The sequence below is a fragment of the Saccoglossus kowalevskii genome, chromosome 5, assembly GCF_978046115.1.
Source record: "Saccoglossus kowalevskii chromosome 5, keSacKowa6.1, whole genome shotgun sequence".
Lineage (NCBI taxonomy): Eukaryota > Metazoa > Hemichordata > Enteropneusta > Harrimaniidae > Saccoglossus > Saccoglossus kowalevskii.
Window position 1 is genome coordinate 29201638 of NC_140645.1, and position 22175 is coordinate 29223812.

The following is a 22175-nucleotide window of genomic DNA, read 5'->3' on the forward strand; positions in this document are numbered from 1 at the left end:
ATTATGTACGCAAGTTAAACGTGAAATGCCGGCATGTTAGATTTACAGACGTTTAGTTATACGGTTGTGAAAAAACAACAAGCCAACTATAAATACCATCAGACTAAGAAGGTTGCCATGAATTGAGGTCAAAATGCACACAGCAAATACACCATGGTTGCAGTGGTTACGATTTTGCTCACACAGTGTCTGAACTGTGGGAATCAAATTTGCATATCAAAGGTATTGAGGACATGAACCTAAGCTGTCAGTCATTACTTCAAACACAATTGACCTGTGACCTGTATTTTGTTGCGCATTCCACGGTATTTAAATATCGTTGCTGAGCGGTTGGTATAAGGTTTACGCATGCGTTTCTATTCAAGTATGACATATAAACATAAACAATCTTCATTATGAGATGTTCACATATAAAATAAATATTTACGCTCATTTATATATGTGTCGTACTTATGTGGTTTACCTCATGGAATGATAGGATAGGGAATAAAAGAAGGTATGTGTAACTCATATTCATAAACAAATATTAGGTAAAGTTAAAAAATTGTCCTGGCGAAACATGTCTAAAGTTTTAACATCAAAATCTGGAGGTGTGGAGACATTTGGTATGAAAGTATTAACAAATATTTGGCTTTTGCCATGGCAACGGTGCGCAACGTATGAAAAAAAATCACCCACTCAAAAAATCACTGAAAAATTATTACGTAACGACGACAAACATTGAGATAGACAGACACACACATTGACTGTAAAGCCAATCCTCCCGGAGCGGATCGCCAATATTCTACGCTACAAGCAGGTTGTTGTGTGACGGTCAAAGTTCATGAACCCGGAACGTTCAATTCAATAAACCAACCCGGGTTTAATGAAGTATCACCATGTTTACTATCAGTGTTCTTGTTATGTGTGCTATTACATGTAAGTATATATTTATATTATTCAGTGATCTGCAGTAATAAATGTCATCCCAATCCAAATATCTCTATATGAGTTTTAGGTTTAATTCACAAACAGGACAGACACATGTAAACATACCTACTATGTATACCATATACATAATGTGTTATATGTATATGTATATAAAAATCAAAATGTCATTTGTGTCACATTAACGAAAAGCACTGTTGATTAAATAAATCGTTGCGTTATGTTACAGATGGCCGATATTTTGTAAGGCGTTTTTTTGTAACGAATTGTATTGCTGTGAGCAAATTCTTTATAATTTAAGATCATGTCATTATGTGGCTCTATATTGATTACATTACGTTGTCAGCCAGCATAGTTATTCTTTGTTTAATGTTCAATGATTGTACGAATCACTTTGCGTAATTAATGATTATTCTGTAACTAATATGAACGTGTCTCTTGTGTCTATCTATGTATTAACTTTTCCATAAGATAATCGCTTGTAAACTCGTTTGTACATTGTAGTCACACTTGATATATTGACGCACTGTTATGTATTTGGCCATGCTGTAACAAGAACGCGCATTTTATACAGTTACCAGAACCCTCAAAAGAAGGTGAAAGTACATTTTGACGGTTTTATTTTTGGAACCACTTGACATTATGAATTACAAAAACTCAATAGTGACCGAGTGACTGACTGAGTATAAATGGTGCATTCTTGAATTTTTAAATTAATCATATACACAGTTATTAATTATTTGAAATATACATAACATAATGTTTATATATTTCAGCATCTATGGCAGTTACCATTATTGTACCTAGTTCCCATGTCACTAGTATCGAGACCATGACAACAGTATTGGAATGTAAATATATTACAAGTGGTATAAATATATTGGTATCATGGTATAAAGGTAGTACACATCATCATAATATAATTATACAAGCACAGAATGGTGTAGTCTATCCTGAACCGGGATTTACAAGACATTACATTGTAGACGAAGCTAGTTTAGTTATAACTGATACACAATTGAGTGATAATGGAATGTATTGGTGTCAAGTCACAGTAGTACCTTTCGGCAGTGATGAAAAACCACTAACACTCACAGTAATCGGTGAGTAAAGTTAGTTTTACATTGATTACATCTACACGTTCATTTACACAACAGCAAAATAGTGTGAACTGAGACGCAATTGAGTGATGCTGGAATGTATTCGTGTTACGTCGCAGCATTTGGTGATGGCTTTAATGAGAAATCAATCAGACTCACAGTAACAGGTGAGTAGATTTAAAAGGCGCGGTTGAGATGTGTAATTTTGCAACAAATACAGGTCAAATACCTACATTATTTCGTCATGCTCTAATCACATTGCGTCTATTCATACTACTATACTAGTTTTCTATCCGGCAGAGTTATACACAGGTTAACGTGTTTGCATCTTGCGAAGCTATCTATCATATCCTAACTGTAATTCCCTGGCCTTTGTAGTTATCTATATGATTCATAATAATAATAATAATAATAATAATAATAATAATAATAATAATAATAATAATAATAATAATAATAATAATAATGAATAGTTTCCAAATTCAAATAAAACTATTTAGCTATATTACTGTTTGAAGCACAAGTGATCATTTCCTTGAATCGGAAAAATAATATTAATAGTAATAATTGTAAATCGTATGCATTTTTGTCTGACAATTATATACACTATCAAAGAAATGATGATCACCGCCATCTCTAACACGTCGTTTTCAGCAATGATGACTGGAGGCAAAATAATGTCTTTTCAACGCTGAGATGCAAGCTTGACATACACTAATCAGAGAAAAGCAACGAGTTACCCTTAGTTATATATGTGTAATGTGCCTAATGTTTAACCAGAAGATTCTGAAACTCACGTATTGTATTATATAGTTGACATATGTCTACTCGCTGACTGCAAACGTCTAAGCACTGGCATACACATGTTTAATCTGAGCCACCAGATTTCAGTGATAGTGTGACCATACTCGATGACGTTAAAACAATGTTGACATTGATATGGGATACAATAATCTCCATCATTGTGACGTTTTTATACTATACATACCCACAGATTGTACGTTGTATTTTTTTGTACATTCTCCACAGTAATACACATGATTATCACTTTAAATTTGGTTTGCCCGCATGACGCATGCTGTATGTAAGGATGCAGCATGATAACTGTGTCTAAGTCTGAGTGATACACCCACGTGCTGTGCATCAGTGCTTATTATCATAACAGCGTGTCCTTTCATTTATTTATATACATAATCGAGTACGTAATTTTGGAATAATTAAGAATGCTCCAGCAAACAATCAACATCACAATCACCCAGAATGCATTACACGCTAAGTAGGTTTAAATATTATCATGAAGGAAATCACTTAACCAAATCAATATTATAATTCTTAAATATATTAACCGGTGAAATTATATTTGCTTCTTAGCTGCGACAGAACCATCTCAACCTATTGTAAGATTCAATGATGACAGTAATCCATTCAATGAAGACGACGTAATCACAATGACTTGTACATCAACTGGTATTCCCACACCAATATTCAGTTGGTTAAGAGATACCCAACCATTACCAGCACTGGATAAATATCAACTCAATGCAGATGGGACTGTATTAACTATCAATACATGTGACCAAGACGATAATGGTAGAACATTCACATGTCAAGTGTCTAATTTTAAAGGAAGTAAAACAGACGATATTGCTCTGAATATTAGATGTAAGTAATCTTTATAAAACATATTATACCTAAACACATACTCTGGCATTTCATTTACATTCTATGGTAGAGAAGAGAGTTCACTGACCATACCTGGAATAGCACGGGTTGGTATATTTATGATAATTGTCATATTAATTGTTTTGTTAAAACATCGCAAAATTGTTTCATTACATAGGCTAATATTTGAAATGACTTTTGCATTTTATCAATGTGCTCGGGATTTTTGAAAATTGTAGACGACAAGCAATGTGTTTACACTATTGTCAATGAAGTAATATGACATCATAAATATTTAATTATTTTCATTTGTATGAACCTGATTTATATTGAATTATAAATCATCGAATCTTTCATCACAACGGCTTTTTAAAATTAAAACTTAAAGTGCATGACTGACGTCAGTATTATGTCGAACTATTGATAAAAGCCAAATCAATGATATTTAATGAAATTATTCTCCAAGAGTATCACTTTGCTAATATCCATCTATGACACTTGAATCTCAAAGAAACTCTTCCTTCAATGTCTACTAAACATCTAAATAGAAATGATAATCAAGTAATGTATACATGTAAAGCTAGTAATATTGTACAAACTACACATTAACATGTCAACTTGAACCATTCAATGTCTATTGTAAGTATATCTTATATATGGAATCTAAATAGAAATGATAATCAAGTAATGTATACATGTAAAGCTACTAATGTTGTACAAACTACACCATTAACATGTCAACTTGGACCATACAATGTCTACTGCAAGTATATTTAAATATGTCCAATCATTAAGTCCACATGTTCTTTTACAGTTCCAACAGAGAGTGTGACATTATCTGGCATAACCGATCCATTGAAGGAAGGTGAAACTAAAATACTGACTTGTACCACATCAACCAGTAATCCAGCATCTCAGATATCATGGTTAAAAGATAACAATGTATGGACTGCTAATACTTATGAATCTATTACATCTGATGTTACAAGAGATGGAGATTATAATGGTAAAATAAGTGAGCAACAGATGACAATATTCATAAAAGCAGAACATAACAATAAATCATATCAATGTCAATCAAGTCATACAGACTTTACTGGTCATGTGACATCTACTGTCACTGACCTTACTGTGTATTGTAAGTATCATATATTTGTTTATATTGTGGCATTCACAGTGAGTCTTAGATGCATTTTTGTGTTTATATTTAATAAATGTGATATTACTTTATGTGGATTACATAGTTAATGTCCTTTTACTAGGCATATTATTTCATAAATTCAAGATGTAGCTATCGTATTTATCCGGGTAAGCGCCAATGCCCGGGCAAACACTCACTCCCAATTTTGATATAATAAAGAAATTGAGGTCATGCCCGGGCATACGTCCGGGGGGTATTTTTCTACATTTGTATTAAAAAGAATAACAAAAACCTGTTGTGTTTTCGTTGTATTAACAATTGACTTCCTTGTAGAACTAATTTGTAGAAATCTATACATAATTACCTAATTTGCATAACAACTACCCAGTTTTCCAAGTCCAAAACAATTATTGAATTTCAAGAAGAAGTGATATAATAGTGCATGGGAACATTGTTAAAGATTTGTTTTGGATTAAGATTCGAGCAAACAAATTGCATATGGCAGAATCATATATTATTGAAATTTGGTTCATAGACTCTCTGCGGTACAGACATGATTAGTTCGATGGTGTAAAACATGAATATTGATTATTTAATTATTATCAGCCGATTTAGGATCTCAAAAACTGAAAACCACAGATAAGTATATAAACTTCAACAATGTAGATTGCATTGTTTTCACGTTGCGCATCCCAAACAGCAGACATATATTAATTACCAAGCTTCTTGTTTGAAAGGCTAATCTTAAGCTATTTTTAATTATTACTTTTCTGAAGGATGACGATTGTATTATGCAGATTGATTTTATTTAGTTTGAATATGAATGTGAGCCTTCTTGATGCACGACATGCATTTCCCCATATTTTATTTGTTGTTTAGTTAAACCACCATCAGTGAGTTTAAGTGGATACAGCACTGCAGTAAAGAGTGGTGATATGTTGACATTAACCTGTGAAACTGACAGTAGTAATCCTGCAGCTGTTATATCATGGTATAAAGATGGTGATATATTCACTGGTAATTCAGATGAAACAATATCAGATTATTCAGAGATTGATGGTGATAATGGTGGTACAATAAGACAACAAGATTTAGAAATAAGATTACTGCCATCGCATAATATGGTACAATATCAATGTAAAGCTGTTACTACTGAGATTAATAGTATATCAGTAGATTCAGCCACTCAACAAATCACTGTATATTGTAAGTATTATTCTACACTATACATACATACAGTATTAGAGTTGACTAATGATATGGTATAATATCAATGTAAAGCTGTTACTATTGAGGTTAATAGTATATCAGTAGATTCAACCACTCAACAAATCACTGTATATTGTAAGTATTATTCTACACCATACATACATACAGTATTAGAGTTAACTAATAATATGGTATAATATCAATGTAAAGCTGTTACTACTGAGGTTAATAGTATATTAGTAGATTCAGCCACTCAACAAATCACTGTATATTGTAAGTATAATTATACACTATACATACATACAGTATTAGAGTTGACTAATGATATGGTATAATATCAATGTAAAGCTGTTACTATTGAGGTTAATAGTATATCAGTAGATTCAACCACTCAACAAATCACTGTATATTGTAAGTATTATTCTACACCATACATACATACGGTATTAGAGTTAACTAATAATATGGTATAATATCAATGTAACGCTGTCACTACTGAGGTTAAGAGTATATCAGTAGATGCAGCCACTCAACAAATCTCTGTATATTGTAAGTATTATTCTACATTATACATACATACAGTATTAGAGTTAACTAATAATATGGTAAAATATCAATGTAAAGCTGTCACTACTGAGGTTAATAGTATATCAGTAGATTCAGTCATTCAACAAATCACGGTATATTGTAAGTATTATTCTACACTATACATACATACAGTGTTAGAGTTAACTAATAATATGGTACAATATCAATGTAAAGCTGTTACTACTGAGGTTAATAGTATATTAGTAGATTCAACCACTCAACAAATCACGGTATATTGTAAGTATTATTCTATCAAAATCTCTGTATATTGTAAGTATTCTTTTGTGTTTGGGTTTCATATCTGCAGTTTTCAATTTAAACTACATTATTCATTTTCATATACATTATTTATTTGTTTTGTTAATTTATTTATTTACATACATTATTTATTCATTATCAAATATTATGTGTTTGTTTGTTTATTGACACACAGTATTTGCTTGTTTATTTAAGTTTCTCCTAGTTATTCATCTTCATGTGTAATCCAACTCACCGGTTATCCTAGTAACATAGACCACGTGATGGAAGATGACAATTTAGTCCTGACATGTACGTCATGCAGCAGTAACCCAGATGCAGTATTAGAATGGTACCAAGACAACCAACCAATCAAGGATAATCTTAACTCAATTATGTATACCAATGGCGAATTCAATGGGAGAAAAACAACACAAAACTTAAGCCTTGTTTTATCATATCATCACCACAACAATGAATTATATTGTGTAGCTGTCAATGACGAGTTTGATAATTGCGTATCTACGTCTGAGCCAGTGAAATTGAATGTTTATTGTAAGTAATATTTAAAAGGTTCACAAGTGTTGATCACATGACCCGAAACTCAAGTAGTGATAAACCAATCATTGATCGTTCTAATAATGTCATAAATGTCAATAATCTAAACTAAACATCAAAGCTGTTGCTGGACAGAATTAATAAAGTAAATGGAGTGATAATTATAAAAAAACATTTTGATGTCTAACTAGACAACTAGACAATTCCACTTAATTAACAATCATACCTATGATTTGTATCTCCCCCGTTAGTAAAAACTAAAATTTATCCTAATATATATGGTCATTTAATTTCAAGCTGCTTAAAGTATACCTTTTTTAACTGATTGCAGTATATTTAATGACTGATGCCTATCATGAAAAATCTATTTTCGATATCACACACTCCACCGACAATCATAACACACTTTTCAATCAATTTTGATTAGTTCTTGTACAGAATTGAGTATTATTGACTGGATATCTTTTAAAATGCCAAATCATGTTGATGAAGTCGAGCAGAACTATTTATATTTCCAATGTGTCAGCCAGACACCCATGTATATATGTCCATCACCAGTCAGCATCAACTTCACATTCCCATTTTTTCTAAAAACCACATTAGCTGTATAGGTTTAATACTCTGTGCTGAACTTAGTGTAGCTTGCGTGGTTCTCTCCCAGATTTGTTAATTTGAAGACAAACTGCTTGAGTAATTTTTATTTTGGAACAAAAAAATGAAATATGGAAAATCTGAATGATCCCCCTAGAGAAAAAAAAATCAGGTATTTGTCAAAAAGCGTTATTGCAGATTGAGATTTTGCCATTCTTCATTCTCCCAACCTCATCTTAGAAATGTATGATATTGGTTTCACAACTGTATAATGAGATTTGTGAAGACCACTTATTTCTCATTGTATCAGTATATTATTGAAAATCCACATATATTGATGGAACATATTACACAAATGTGAAAGGAAAGCCACTGCACATTTGTTGGGAGACTAGACATGTTTACAAACGTTGATACAAAGTATTGTTAAAAGGCTTAATATTGTATACAGCTTTGTATTTTGTATGAATTAGCATTTTTAAATGGATTACAAAGTAAACTTTTCCAATTAACAAATTACAATTTTATTTCAAAGATGAAATGAATGTTTGGGCAACAATACAAATGAAGATCTGGCAGGTGTATTTTAATATGAAACAGATACAAAATTATTATTGATTGGGAAACCATCACTTTTTTCATTCGACATTATTTCTTGGATTTCCACACGTGTGGTATTCACATGACAAAATCGAGTAATCCTTTGACCTCCTTAGTAAAATGGATTTGGATAATTATTGAAAACAAGTTCAGATATTTTGTGTCAAAACATTTATTTCACCAGTAAATTAGAAAACCCAGTAGAAAGCAAAACCAGTGACCAGGCTGGTTAAACATGTGACAACTAGAAAGTCTCCGCCAAGTCACTAGCACCCATGTTGACTTTTCTTCGTGTGTTATTTTATATCAACATGTCATGATTCAATAAAGGCAAGACTGATAAGTTTCCTGACATTTGGAACATTTACATGAAGTCTATAATCTTCATTTATCGAAGGCATTTTAATAATACATACATACATACATACATACATACATACATACATACATACATACATACATACATACATACATACATACATACATACATACATATAGATTACACAAATAGAAACACATAAGACAATAATAACAATATTTGTTATTGTTTTCAAATGTCGTTTTGGTTCCCTGTCATCAAAGATGACAGAGTGAAGTTGTTTATTGGTGATGTTTTTCAGATAAGATTCAAAATAGCCAAGTGGCGGCCATTTTGTTTTAATTAATGTGGTTCTAGCGCCATATCTCTGACTTTCTTTGACTGATAATATTCAAATTTTAAATATTCATTATACATATCTTAGATAAACAGTTATATTGGTTTGACGATCCTATTAAAAATGCCCGAATAATCAAATATCAAGCATTTCTGGATTTATGGAGGGAAATTGGTATATATATTCGTTTTTACGTGTTCCTGGTGCAAGTCATTTTATTTTTCAGAGTGGACTCAAAATGTCTGACTGGCGGCTATTTTGTTTTAATGATTGGGCTTCTAGAGCCATATCTCTGACATGATTTGATTTTGTTTTAATGTATGCTGTTCCAGAGCTATATCGCTCAATATGGACAAGTACTCCTTTGATGATCTCATAAAAATGTCAATCATTTTAATGTTAAACAATCATCATAATCATATTCCTAAAATGTTTATATATATCTTAAATTCGATAACTTACAGGGACTGTGCCATTCATGGCTTGTTATTTTCTTTTGTTATTTTTTTTTCACTTGCCGTATAGATATAGTTAACAATATAGTTATTGCTTCCCAGACACACCCATTGCAGTGAATAAAACACGGAATGAACAGTCAAGAGCAAATGAAGGGGAAACAGGAGAATTACGATGTCAGATTAATAGCAACCCTATCTCTACACTACAGTGGTTTCGTCCAAATGGATCTGTACTAACTAACAATGACAAAATTACAATATCTAATTCTACACACGGAACATTACATGAAAGCATAATTACAATTACTAAAACTGAATCTGATGATTATGGTAACTACACATGTTTTGCTGAAAGTGACTTTGCAAATACAACATTTATTGTAATATTCAAAGGAATAAGTAAGTATTTCTCATTTGACAATTATATCTACATTGTACATTTCAAATTGGAACAAATAAGAAATAACCGTCTTAGAGAAGAGTATACCACAAGCTGGTCGATGACACACAACAAAGTGATGCAGTTTCAGACATTTACTATCATTTAGCGGAGATTTATATTGCTAAACATTATCCTCGAGATTTAATCCCTGTCACTGTTTTTTTGGAAATATTGTTTTCACTGGACAATTACTAACGTATTCCAGGGGTACACTACAAATGAAACACTAGCACTGCCACTGAATGTATTCAGATTGGGAGTCATATTTAGAGCATCAAATGTATGATGTATCTGTATTTTAAACCTACCTCTAATCAAATCGCAATTTCCAGTCTTCAATACACATTGGTGAAAACACATCATATGAATCTCATCAAAAGACAGTATTTGTAATTTGCTGCCTCTTTAGCCTAATGTAATGCTATCATATTTGTTCTATTAGTAGCACATATGCACTTGCGTGAATTAAATCTACTTTTCAACAGTCAAAATAAGTAATATTTTAATGAGTCAGTGTACAGCCAATGGAATGTTTGGTTTGTATGCACTTATATTGGAGATGCACTTCTAATAGAACAAATTCAGTACCATGTTGTGCACAGTTTTATCACTTTGACAATGCTTGGTAGATGACACCTATTTCTTCATGCATCAAATTATATCTGTTAACACCAGGGATACCATGACTGTGAATTTGGTTGGGGACACGCAGACAACTCTGTATAAATGATGTTAACTCAGCAAAACTGTCATTCATTGAATTGATTTGTTTGTTTTTCTAATCAACAGGTAGTCCATATCCAGTGTCAGGTATTGAGTTATCCCCATCCCATAATACTATAAATGTTACATGGATTCCTGGATTTAATGGAGGCGAATCACAGTCATTTTATGTAGAATACTGGGTATCACCAAATGGAGAGAAACAATTAACAGAGGAAACAACAAGCAACAAACTAACAATTGATGAACTACTACCACTGACAGAATATAATATTATTGTCGTCAGTAAAAATATAATAGGAGAAAGTAAAAGTCAAACACAGTTTATAATTACTCAAGGTGAGATTAAAACTATTTTTTATGCAAATAACCACTATGTATTGTCTTTGTTGGTGTACTTTTGTCGTACATCCCTTATCAAATGTCAGAACACAATTTAATACAACAAGTGTTTTCAGTAGAATTTTTTTTTTTTTTTCAAATTGAATGATGTTGGGGTGAAAATGCAAATTCAGAGCTAATCAGTAGAAAATATATTATTTTGTTAACCATGAAACTTCGTATGATTTACATAAAATAAAGTTGATTTTTGTTGTTGAAAAAAAATCACGTTTGTTGTTGTAGCGCTATTGTGGGCGCTCAGTAATGTGATTGTATTTCAGCCACGTGATAAGTTGTTACGATGTAAATAAAGGACGTGATGTTAACGTGACGCACATATTTTAAATGAGGAATACATACATTCGTATTACCATACGACGAGTTGTGGGAGGATGAATTATAATTTGTCGGTGTTAGATGTATACAAAGAACGCAAAGTTACTCTATTTTGGGTGATTAGGATTCCTTTATTTGTATTTCATTTGAGAATATCAACAAGTGTACAAAATAAAGAAGATTGTGTTGTGTATTCGGAAATGACAAAAAGTTAATTTTGATAAAAAAATGTCATATGAACATAAGTCTCGTCTTTAAAATGTATACAGCAACTGTGATCTTAACAATGTGGGCAAGTATTTTTACTATTTCTAATCTATTGAAGCATGTAAATACATACGCCAATATTTCATGTACATTTTCATCTATTGTTATAAAAATGTTTGTTTGCGCTCTCGTTGGGGGGCATCATTCAGAACACACGGTATAAAACACGCCATTCATTTAGAGTGTATCAAAGAATGGTAACACTATAGTGAACTTACGATAATGTTTATCGTTGTTCGAAATACCTTTGGTAAACAGTAACCAATCACGTGACACATCCTTGAATATTAAATGTATATTTTTTTCTAATAATGAAAAAGACGTGTTATAGCTATTCCATATTATTTAACATGATAGAAATGTATATTTTTCAGCTAAGCCATCAAGCCGTGTTGATGGCAGTAATCCAAAATATACTAACGCTGCAGTATACGTCGTGCCAAGTGTTATCCTTATTTTGTTGGCGATTACGATAGCACCTGTTATAATATTTTTGAAAAGAAAACGTCAATATAGAAAAAACGCAGGTAGGCAAAATGGAATTAGCTTGATACAATCAGTGTACTATTATGTTTATTTCTACTATGGTCATGCCAGTTAAACATTATAATAAGCATAGTATGATTATTATACTTCGCAACAAAACATAACTGAGAGTATTTTTCTCGGCAGACGACACGGTTATGGATGAGAGAAGAAACGAAAATGTGGCTGGAGGTGAGTCTATTATTAACTTGTATGTTAATAGACTATTAGTTAATTCGTTAATTTTCTTCTTCTATATACTTTTAGAATATTATCTTTTCTTTGTATTTATAATAATATCTTCCCTATTTGATAATTTTGTCTTGTCCTGAACATATTTTGAACATCTACGTTGAATTGAGATTTAAATCGCGCCACAATAATCTGCTATAACACTATTATTCCTATATAGTTGGGTAATGAAATTGTACTATAATGTCAACATTATTGACAGATTACTCAGAAATTGAAAATAATTTGGGACCTGACACGAATGCAGACGTCGCTTATGAATCTATAGAGAAAATCGGTTCCACTAACGTGAGTACAACAATTTTAACTTTACATTAGTTTCACACGTGATCGTATAATTATATTCTTGTTGTAACTGTTATTTTGTTGTTAATCAGTGTAAATTTGTTTGAAGTTATATAGCGTGAAATATGATAGCTGTGTGTCCTTTTTCGTAGATTTGCTTTTCATAAACCCACATTGCACTTTACTAAACTACAAGATATTTGTTGCAGAAGGAAGTAACAGAAAAGGAGTATGCTAAACTTTCATTTGACAAGAATGAAGTTGTTTACATGAAATCAGGACAGAAGACAATCGAATTTTCAAGAGATCATATTTGTATCAAGAGTATCATTTCGATTGGGAAGTTATATGAAATCAGTAAAGCAGAAGCATGGAACATTGATGGCGTCTCTGGACATTCTAACGTAGTGATTAAGAAAAGTAGTAGTGAGTATTAATGATTAATTGAATTCTATTGATTCTGCTTCGCTAACAAAATATAAATTACGTAAACCCTGATACATATTTTCAGACGGCGATTCTCTAGTAGAAAATGAAATTGTGAAAGAAATAGAAATACTGCAATCAATACGTGGACACAGTAATATACTTCGAATACTTGGATGTTGTACAGAAAAAGGTGGGTAAACTGATAAAATGCAACTCTTGAAAAATGTGATGCATCATATGAACTTTACATGCAGTGACTATTATATATATCTTTAGCTCCAAGTTTCATAATACTGGACCATTTAAATGTCGACTTGAAGACATTTCTCCAATCGCAGCACAAATATGAAGCCACGGAAGCTCCGAATAAAGACCTGATTTCATTCGTATTGAATATCGCCAATGGAATGGAGTATCTGTCTAGCTTAAAGGTATTGTATTATTGTATTATATTGTGTGTGTATATATAAACCAGGATAGTATAGTTTTGAATGAAGCATTCGCAATAATATATATTGGTAGAATAAAAAATGGATGCTTTACAAATGTCACTACAGTAATCTCAATATTAGCCAACAACTTACGTACGTTAATTAGCTGGTACAGTCCAGAAATGACATTGACCCTGGCATTGAACTCTAAAATCACTTAATGTTAGACTTACAAAAAAAAAATACTATAAAAATAATATGTCGTACATCAAGTAGTCACTACAATTTACTTACCGTAGTTCGTCACTGTACTTTGCAACTCACCACACTAGGAGATATAATGAGGTGAGCAACCATAGTCTATGTATACCAAAAAACTCAGACTGTCTACACTTAACACTGTGACGTTGCGATTATTTTATATTTTAGATAATGCATCGATATTTGACTGCTGGGCATGTATTGATTAGTGATGACAAGAAGTGTAAAATTTCTAATTTTGGGTATGCTAGTGACGCAATAGATGACGTACGGTTCTTCGAGAAAACTAAGGTAAAATTAGTAATTGAACGCTGTCTTTAGTAATGTTCTCTGATTGCGCATGTTGCAAATAAAATAATATTTGTGATTTAATATATGAGTATACTCACAGCGTTTATGTTCTGGGTTGTAATATTCTTTAATTATAATTTTAGGGTAATTTTCCGTATCAATGGATGTCCGTTGAAACGCTGTTAAACAGACGATTTACTCCCAAGAGTGATGTATGGTCATTTGGTATTGTAATATGGGAAATTATAACTCAAGGTAAAACATATTTAATTACATTGCGCTATTAACGGGGACGTGACGAAAAGATAATCGGCAGTGTATATTCATTAATAAGTTTAAAGCCATTAACTATACCAATTATATATTTATTTGTATGGTAAGGGTGCGTTTTCAAATATAAAAAAATAATAAATTAACACAAACAGTACATTAATATAGCAATTGTTTGTGTCATTTCTATTATAAGCTGAAATCATGATGACCGACATTCTTTTTATAGGATCAATGCCTTATAACGATTTAACAGAAGAAAATGTAAAAGTGATGGTAACTAATGGAAAAGTATTATCAAAACCAACTCATTGTCGCGCTGCTACGTAAGTTTCACTGATCGTATTTTGGAGAAAATAATACATCCAACAGGTATAACATATATACTTGCTGTTGCTGATTAATCAACGCACAACTGTATTCTTAGTTTGTGTTTCTATAATGTGGAGGTTTTATTTTAAGATAAACACAATTATATTATATTTAGTATTTATGCATCATTGATACAGACTTCACAAATGTCTCAATAGGTATCAACTGATGAAATCGTGTTGGAATCGTCATCCTCGAGATCGGCCGACATTCACCAAATTGGTCAAATCAATAAGGTCATTGTTCAATGATAGCAAGGTAAGATTAGACTGAAACACATTTAAATTTAATGAATAATTAAACAAGAATTATCCTATAATTGTCTATACAGCATGGACACATAACACATAACACTATTGTGTTATATTCTGTTTATTTAACAGGAACCAGATAACTCGTTTAATGTTAATGAGTCTCCATATGCAAATATATGAAAATGACGCATTTGCATTGAAGACCGGCTAACAAAATGTACGTTATATGTCTGACAAGTGTATATCTGTTATAAATCAATCCATTATAAATATGTATTCCTACTTTTACTTCCGCCTAAATCAAATTTCATCTGATCATTTTATTTATGTATAAAAAGTTTTTTTATTTTAAAAATAGCCAAAATGTCGAAATAGCACATATTTGTATCACAATGGTCGTATATTTCTAATTGATTGACATTATTTACTTTTAAAAAGTTTGAAACAAATATAACGATAGAGAATACTGCTATAGTCAGATATGCATCATTTATGCAATAGTAGTGTTATGATATATTACATTTTATTACCTCGAGCCCATTATATATATAAACTTCATATATCCAGAAATATTCGACCCATAGTTTTTTTTCGCCGCGTTTATCTTGTTTCACTGCTATGTTAATAGTATTTTTAGGAAAAAGCTGTGTAGTGTATTTTTCGTTTGCTATCTTCGGTTGAAGTTTTACATCTATCAATTATGTGCCTATTGAGATGGAAAAAAATATGTTCGAGTAGATATGAGAGTTTCAATCATTTATAGTTCATAAACGAACAAAATACAATACAACTATTAGTGTAATCACTGTGTTCTGGGTTCTATTGTCCTTGAACTCTATAGCTTGTAAACTGTAGCATTGGTAGTTGAAAAGAAAAAAATGCCCTTGACCTGATGTCACCAAATAACATGTTTTGATTCAGGATAATTATGTATAAAATATATAATTATTCACACTGCCAAATTTAGGTGTATAATGTTCTTATACGGTATTACAATATAACTAATTTGGTCGAAAGTTCAAAACTGTTGACAAAACCGATTAATAAAAAATAGCTCTTTTCGTGTTATTCTTGTTTTATAATGAATAAAATGTTGTTGTTCACCATATAATGTATTACTTTCTTTTTTTTACATAAAGAGTTTGTGAGAGAGTAGTCGGCAACAAATACAAGTATGCTGCAATTTGTGATATGTGATCAACGAGTTCATCTTCTCTCATAACACATATTCACCTAATTTTAAATAAAATGCTGTACGAAAATTACAAATTGTACCCCAATTCACTTTGACAAGCAGCATATTAAGGACGGCCGTAAAGGATAGATGACTAGTAATGATTATGGTGAAATGTATAGATTGTCAAAATCCGTTTTAAAAATGCTAACCAGTACTTACATTCACAGGGTACGATATATAAAATACAATACATAATGTTGAAATCATGATAAAAAACATTAGTATTTTGAATTACATGGCAAGATTTGAACGTAGCCCCCTTTCTATAAATACGTGTACATTCGTCGCTCACCACTTAAGTGCCGATTGACAGTAGTGGGGTCATTCATACAGCTGTGTATGTAAACTTCCTACTAAGTTTTAGATGTCTCAAATGGTGTGTATTTTCATATTTCGGGCAATTAGTTTCTATTATAATAATAGTTGAATTGAGTATGTGTATACTTTGATAATATGACCACATGTCAGTCAGTGTATAATATGCGTTTCTGTGACACTATGTAACGCTTTTTGGAAATATTTCCCTGAAATAGATAAAAAAATATATTCATGTATTTGCCATTCAATGGGAAACTGACCAATTAAATATATTTATCACTCGGTTCCCTTTGAATGTAGTAACTGCACGTACACCATGATACACCACAACATATGACAGGGAAGTGCGTGAATAAATATCTGTATGTAACGCTACATAATTTACTTCTTACAAGTTGAAATATTTATATTAATTCATCAGCTGCCTACTTATACACGAGAGGTAGGAATCATATTTATAAATTTCGGGACTTCCTGTTTCAATAACATAACATTGTACTCTATCTACGTGGGCAACCGATAAGCGAATAGCAAATATTGACTTTTAGATTTTCAAATGGTGTGTATTTTTATATCGCGGGTCATTAGGTTCTATCATAATATTAGTTGAATTGAGTATATGTATACTTTGATAATATGAGCACATGCAGTGTATGATATGCTTTTCTGTGACAATATTTAAAGCTTTTTAGAAACATTTGCCTGGAATATATATAGAAATATATTCATGTATTTGCCATCCATTGGACAACTGACCAAACATAATTAAAATTAAAAATAATCATGGGCGAACCATTTTATTTTGACCTTGGTGTAAAGAGATGGATTATTCAATCTTCATATTGTATTTGACCGTGTATATACATATCTCAGTGCTGAAAATACCAAGCTCTGCACCTTGATTCCAACATATGAACACACGTCACATACTTAAAGCAATAATAAAAATGTAGTTTGTTTTAAATATATTTATCACTTCGGTTCATTTTGAATGTACTAACTGCAAGTACAAAATGATACGCTATGACATACAACGGGGAAGTGTGTGAATACATATTTTTATGTAACGCTACATAATTTACTTCTCACAAGTTGAAATATTTATTTTAATTCATCAGCTGCCTACTTATACACAAGCGGTAGGGATCGTATTTATATTTTACGGGACTTCCTGTTTCAATAGCATAACTTTGGACTGTATCTCCGTGGGCGACCGATAGGCAAATAACAAATATGGACTTTTCAAACAGCTTTGTATGTAAATATCTTGCTAAATTTTAGATTTTCAAATGGTGTGTATTTTTATATTGTGGGTCATTGATATGCGTTTCTGTGACACTATGTAACGCTTTCTAGAATATTTCTCTGAAATATATATATGTATTTGTCATGCATTTGACAACTGGTCAAACATCAGTAAAATTACAAATAAACGAGGGCGAACAATATCATTTTGACCTTGGTGAAACAAGACGGAATTTTCAACCTTTATAATTTATCTTGGTGCTAGAAATACCAAGCATGGCAATATATTCCACCACATGACACATATTTGAAACAATAATATATGTTTAGTTAATTTTAAAAATGTTTATCACTCATTCATTTTGAATGTACTTACTACAACAGCACTATGACATACGACGGGGAAGTATGTAAGGCTACTCAAATTACTTCTTACGAGCTGAAATATTCATATATTAATTCATCATCTGTCTACTTATACACGAGCGGTATGGGTTATATTTATATTTTTGGGGACTTCTTGTTTCGATAGGACAACTTTGTACTGCATCTACATGGGCAACCTTAACCTAATAACAAATATTGACTTGTTTAACAGCCAAACATCGGTAAAATTAAAAATTACCGAGGAACTTTATAATTTAACTTTGTCAATGGACATACATATCTTGGTGCTAAAAACATTTTTTTCAACAAACACACTATATATGATATGTATATATACTGCCAAAACACAAATTAATACGTTTCACAATTAAATACAGCGGTGCCGTTCCACGGCAAAGTCAATGATTCTCAGATTCTTTAGAGAGCCGAGCTGCCAAACCACAGATAGAATGTTTCAAAGCGCGTAGATGAGCGCGATTGAGTAACTCACTGCAAGCTCGACTAAAAACCATGTATAATCTTCAAAAAAATATAGTCTTGTATTAGCCTTGCAAACGGGCTCTTTTGGTCGCTAAAACTGTATATCCAACCTCGATTAGGGTGAACATTTTTATGTCATATCAAAATCATGTAATATCATATACATATCACGCAATGATGTCTCGTCATCATAAAAGTTCATATTTGTACTTCATAGTGTCATATCTACACCATTTAACGTCATATCCGCAACACGTGATGTTAAATACTAAAATAGTAATCGTAGAATATGTTCATTACAAAACTCGTATAAATGAAGTTGGCAATTCCACGTTATACTAACGAGTAAAACTTATTGTTTATGTATAAGATATCGGCATGTTGGATTCATAGACCTTTACCGATACAAATTATGGAAAAACAACAAGTCTAATAACTAAAACAATCATAAACACTAGCAGTCGAATACGGTTGCCACGAATTGAGGTCAAAGTGCAAAAAGGATACACACAACTCAAGCACACTGTGGTGGCGGTATTGACGATTTCGCTCACACACAGTCTGAATCGCAGAAATCTAATCTGCATATCAAAGGCTAATTGTTTTAATTAATCATAAAATGAGATCGGTATATGCTCATAATTTCGTGCTAGTTCAGAGAGTAGATAATTTCTTAACTACTGCAATGTGTCATAAACATCCTGAATTATGTGTGACCCATGTTTCAATTATCATTCAATATATACATGTATTGTAGATTGTGTTGAAAGTTCTTACACGACTGCTATTATTATTGGTGTCGTAGTATCACTACTCGGTGGTTGCATATTTTTTTTTCAATTGGCTTCATTCTGACTAAGCGAGGTATAACGAAAACAGCAAAACAGGTAAAGTAAGTTAATATTAACAATATTAAGTAGCGACATTCTTATATCACGTATAAGAACTGCAACGTATATATTACTCTTTATATGTATATTTACATAATATGTGTTACATAATATATGAAGAGAATCAAGTGTTGATGTGGTAAATTTTAAACGAATAGTAATGAATAAAGACATATACGATGTATTCCTTTGTATATATATATATATCTGTTTAATTCGTTTAAAAGATTCCTCTCATTAGTAAATAGCGCCCTCACTCCACAATATTTAGAATGAGTGGTTGGTCAAAAGTTTGATGAGTCAGGTGCATCTATTGGCTAAACTTGTTGTACATATATGCAAATGAGTATAGGAACCATTAATGCTGTAGGGTGTACTGGGAGGGATGGAGGATTTCATGTTTGTAATAACGGGTTGTAATGTGGTATCTCGTTGTTTTCAAGATGCAGCCTGATATTTGTTGCTTTCTTGGTTGTTCAATTGTGGCTAACATTTGTGTGGTGGGTAGGAGATGTGTTTATTGTTTGTAGAGTCATTGTTTAGACACCCTGCAGCTTGAAATGGTATGGCCAAATCCAAATTCGATACGGTGGTGTTGAATATCTGTGCGATATGGCAGTGTCGTCTAAAAACCACGCATCAAAATGATTTCTGTTTATTTATTTATTGTTGTAGATCCTGAGAACTAGCCATTGAATATGGTGTCGGGAATAAATGGTTTTCTGAACAAACTTTATTAATTATTGCTGGCAATATTCCAGTATGAATTGGGAGCAAACTGTGACACCAAATCTAGTCGTTGTATTGTTATGCCTCTAAAATATTTTTTTTTTAAATAAAATAAATTAAATAGAAATATATTATGTGTATTTTTGTATGTGGAAACATGGCTTGCCCACTAATAAATATAAAGAAGTGTGGTCTGCAGTTCTTTTTTTTTTTTTTTTTTATTTGTCAAAAAAACTTTAGTGTAAACAATAAAACACTCACAGTGCAAAGCTAGTTCACCAACATGTCTATTCTCTTGCTTGAGTGTGAAAGTACATGGTTTAGTGACTACCCCTCATATTTTTAAATTTTAGAATTTTTTTTTATTTGGGAAGGTTCTTCTATAAAAATAGAACAGATGTAATGAATTAATTTTAATATTTTATTTTAATTTCAGAAGTAAAGAAAATTCAATATCCGAGACGTATATCGTACACGTATTCACTACGCCTTATCTACCAAATCTATAGGAACAAGTTATAAGTCATGCCATAGTATGTTTACAGGTGAGTGAATTGTATACCTTCTCTAATTATAGCATAACTAGATACTCACTGCTCGTAATATTGTAATGAATTAATTTTAATATTTTATTTTAATGTCAGAAGTAAAGCAAATTCAATATCTGAGACGTATATCGTACACGTATTCACTACGCCTAGGTTACCAAATCTATAGGAACAAGTTATAAGTCATGCCATAGTATGTTTACAGGTGAGTGAATTATTTACCTTCTCTAATTATAGCATAACTAGATGCTCACTGCTTGTAATTGTAATGAATTAATTTTAATATTTTATTTTAATTTCAGAAGTAAAGCAAATTCAATATCTGAGACGTATATCGTACACGTATTCACTACGCCTAGGCTACCAAATCTATAGGAACAAGTTATAAGTCATGCCATAGTATGTTTACAGGTGAGTGATATGTATACCTTCTCTAATTAAAGCATAACTAGATACTCACTGCTTGTAATTGTAATGAATTAATTTTAACATTATATTTTAATTTCAGAAGTAAAGCAAATTCAATATCTGAGACGTATATCGTAAATGTATTCACTACGCCTAGGCTACCAAATCTATAGGAACAAGTTATAAGTCATGCCATAGTATGTTTACAGGTGAGTGATATGTATACCTTCTCTAATTAAAGCATAACTAGATACTCACTGCTTGTAATTGTAATGAATTAATTTTAACATTATATTTTAATTTCAGAAGTAAAGCAAATTCAATATCTGAGACGTATATCGTAAATGTATTCACTACGCCTAGGCTACCAAATCTATAGGAACAAGTTATAAGTCATGCCATAGTATGTTTACAGGTGAGTGAATTGTATACCTTCTCTAATTATAGCATAACTAGATACTCACTGCTTGTAATATTGTAATGAATTAATTTTAATATTTTATTTTAATTTCAGAAGTAAAGCAAATTCAATATCTGAGACGTATATCGTACACGTATTCACTACGCCTAGATTACCAAATCTATAGGAACAAGTTATAAGTCATGCCATAGTATGTTTACAGGTGAGTGAATTGTATACCCTCTCTAATTATAGCATAACTAGATACTCACTGCTTGTAATTGTAA

General features: G+C 31.6%; 1 protein-coding gene across 1 annotated transcript; it reads left to right on the top strand.

Annotated features, from left to right (window-relative positions):
- The first annotated feature begins 1759 nt into the window (after nt 1–1759).
- LOC102808376 (nephrin-like) lies at nt 1760–12821 on the top strand. Its single transcript, XM_085498876.1, has 10 exons — nt 1760–2030; nt 3399–3689; nt 4504–4827; nt 5710–6036; nt 7081–7419; nt 9827–10126; nt 10959–11231; nt 12251–12403; nt 12549–12593; nt 12814–12821. The coding sequence occupies exons 1-10, from the start codon at nt 1760–1762 to the stop codon at nt 12819–12821; spliced, it is 2331 nt and encodes a 776-aa protein (XP_085355002.1).
- Nucleotides 12822–22175: the final 9354 nt, after the last annotated feature.

Coding starts and splice junctions, on each gene's coding strand:
- LOC102808376 (XM_085498876.1), top strand. CDS start 1,760: ATGACAACAGTATTGGAATGTAAATATATTACAAGTGGTATAAATATA. Junction 3,690..4,503: donor TATTGCTCTGAATATTAGAT/GTAAGTAATCTT, acceptor GTTCTTTTACAG/TTCCAACAGAGAGTGTGACA. Junction 11,232..12,250: donor ACAGTTTATAATTACTCAAG/GTGAGATTAAAA, acceptor TATATTTTTCAG/CTAAGCCATCAAGCCGTGTT.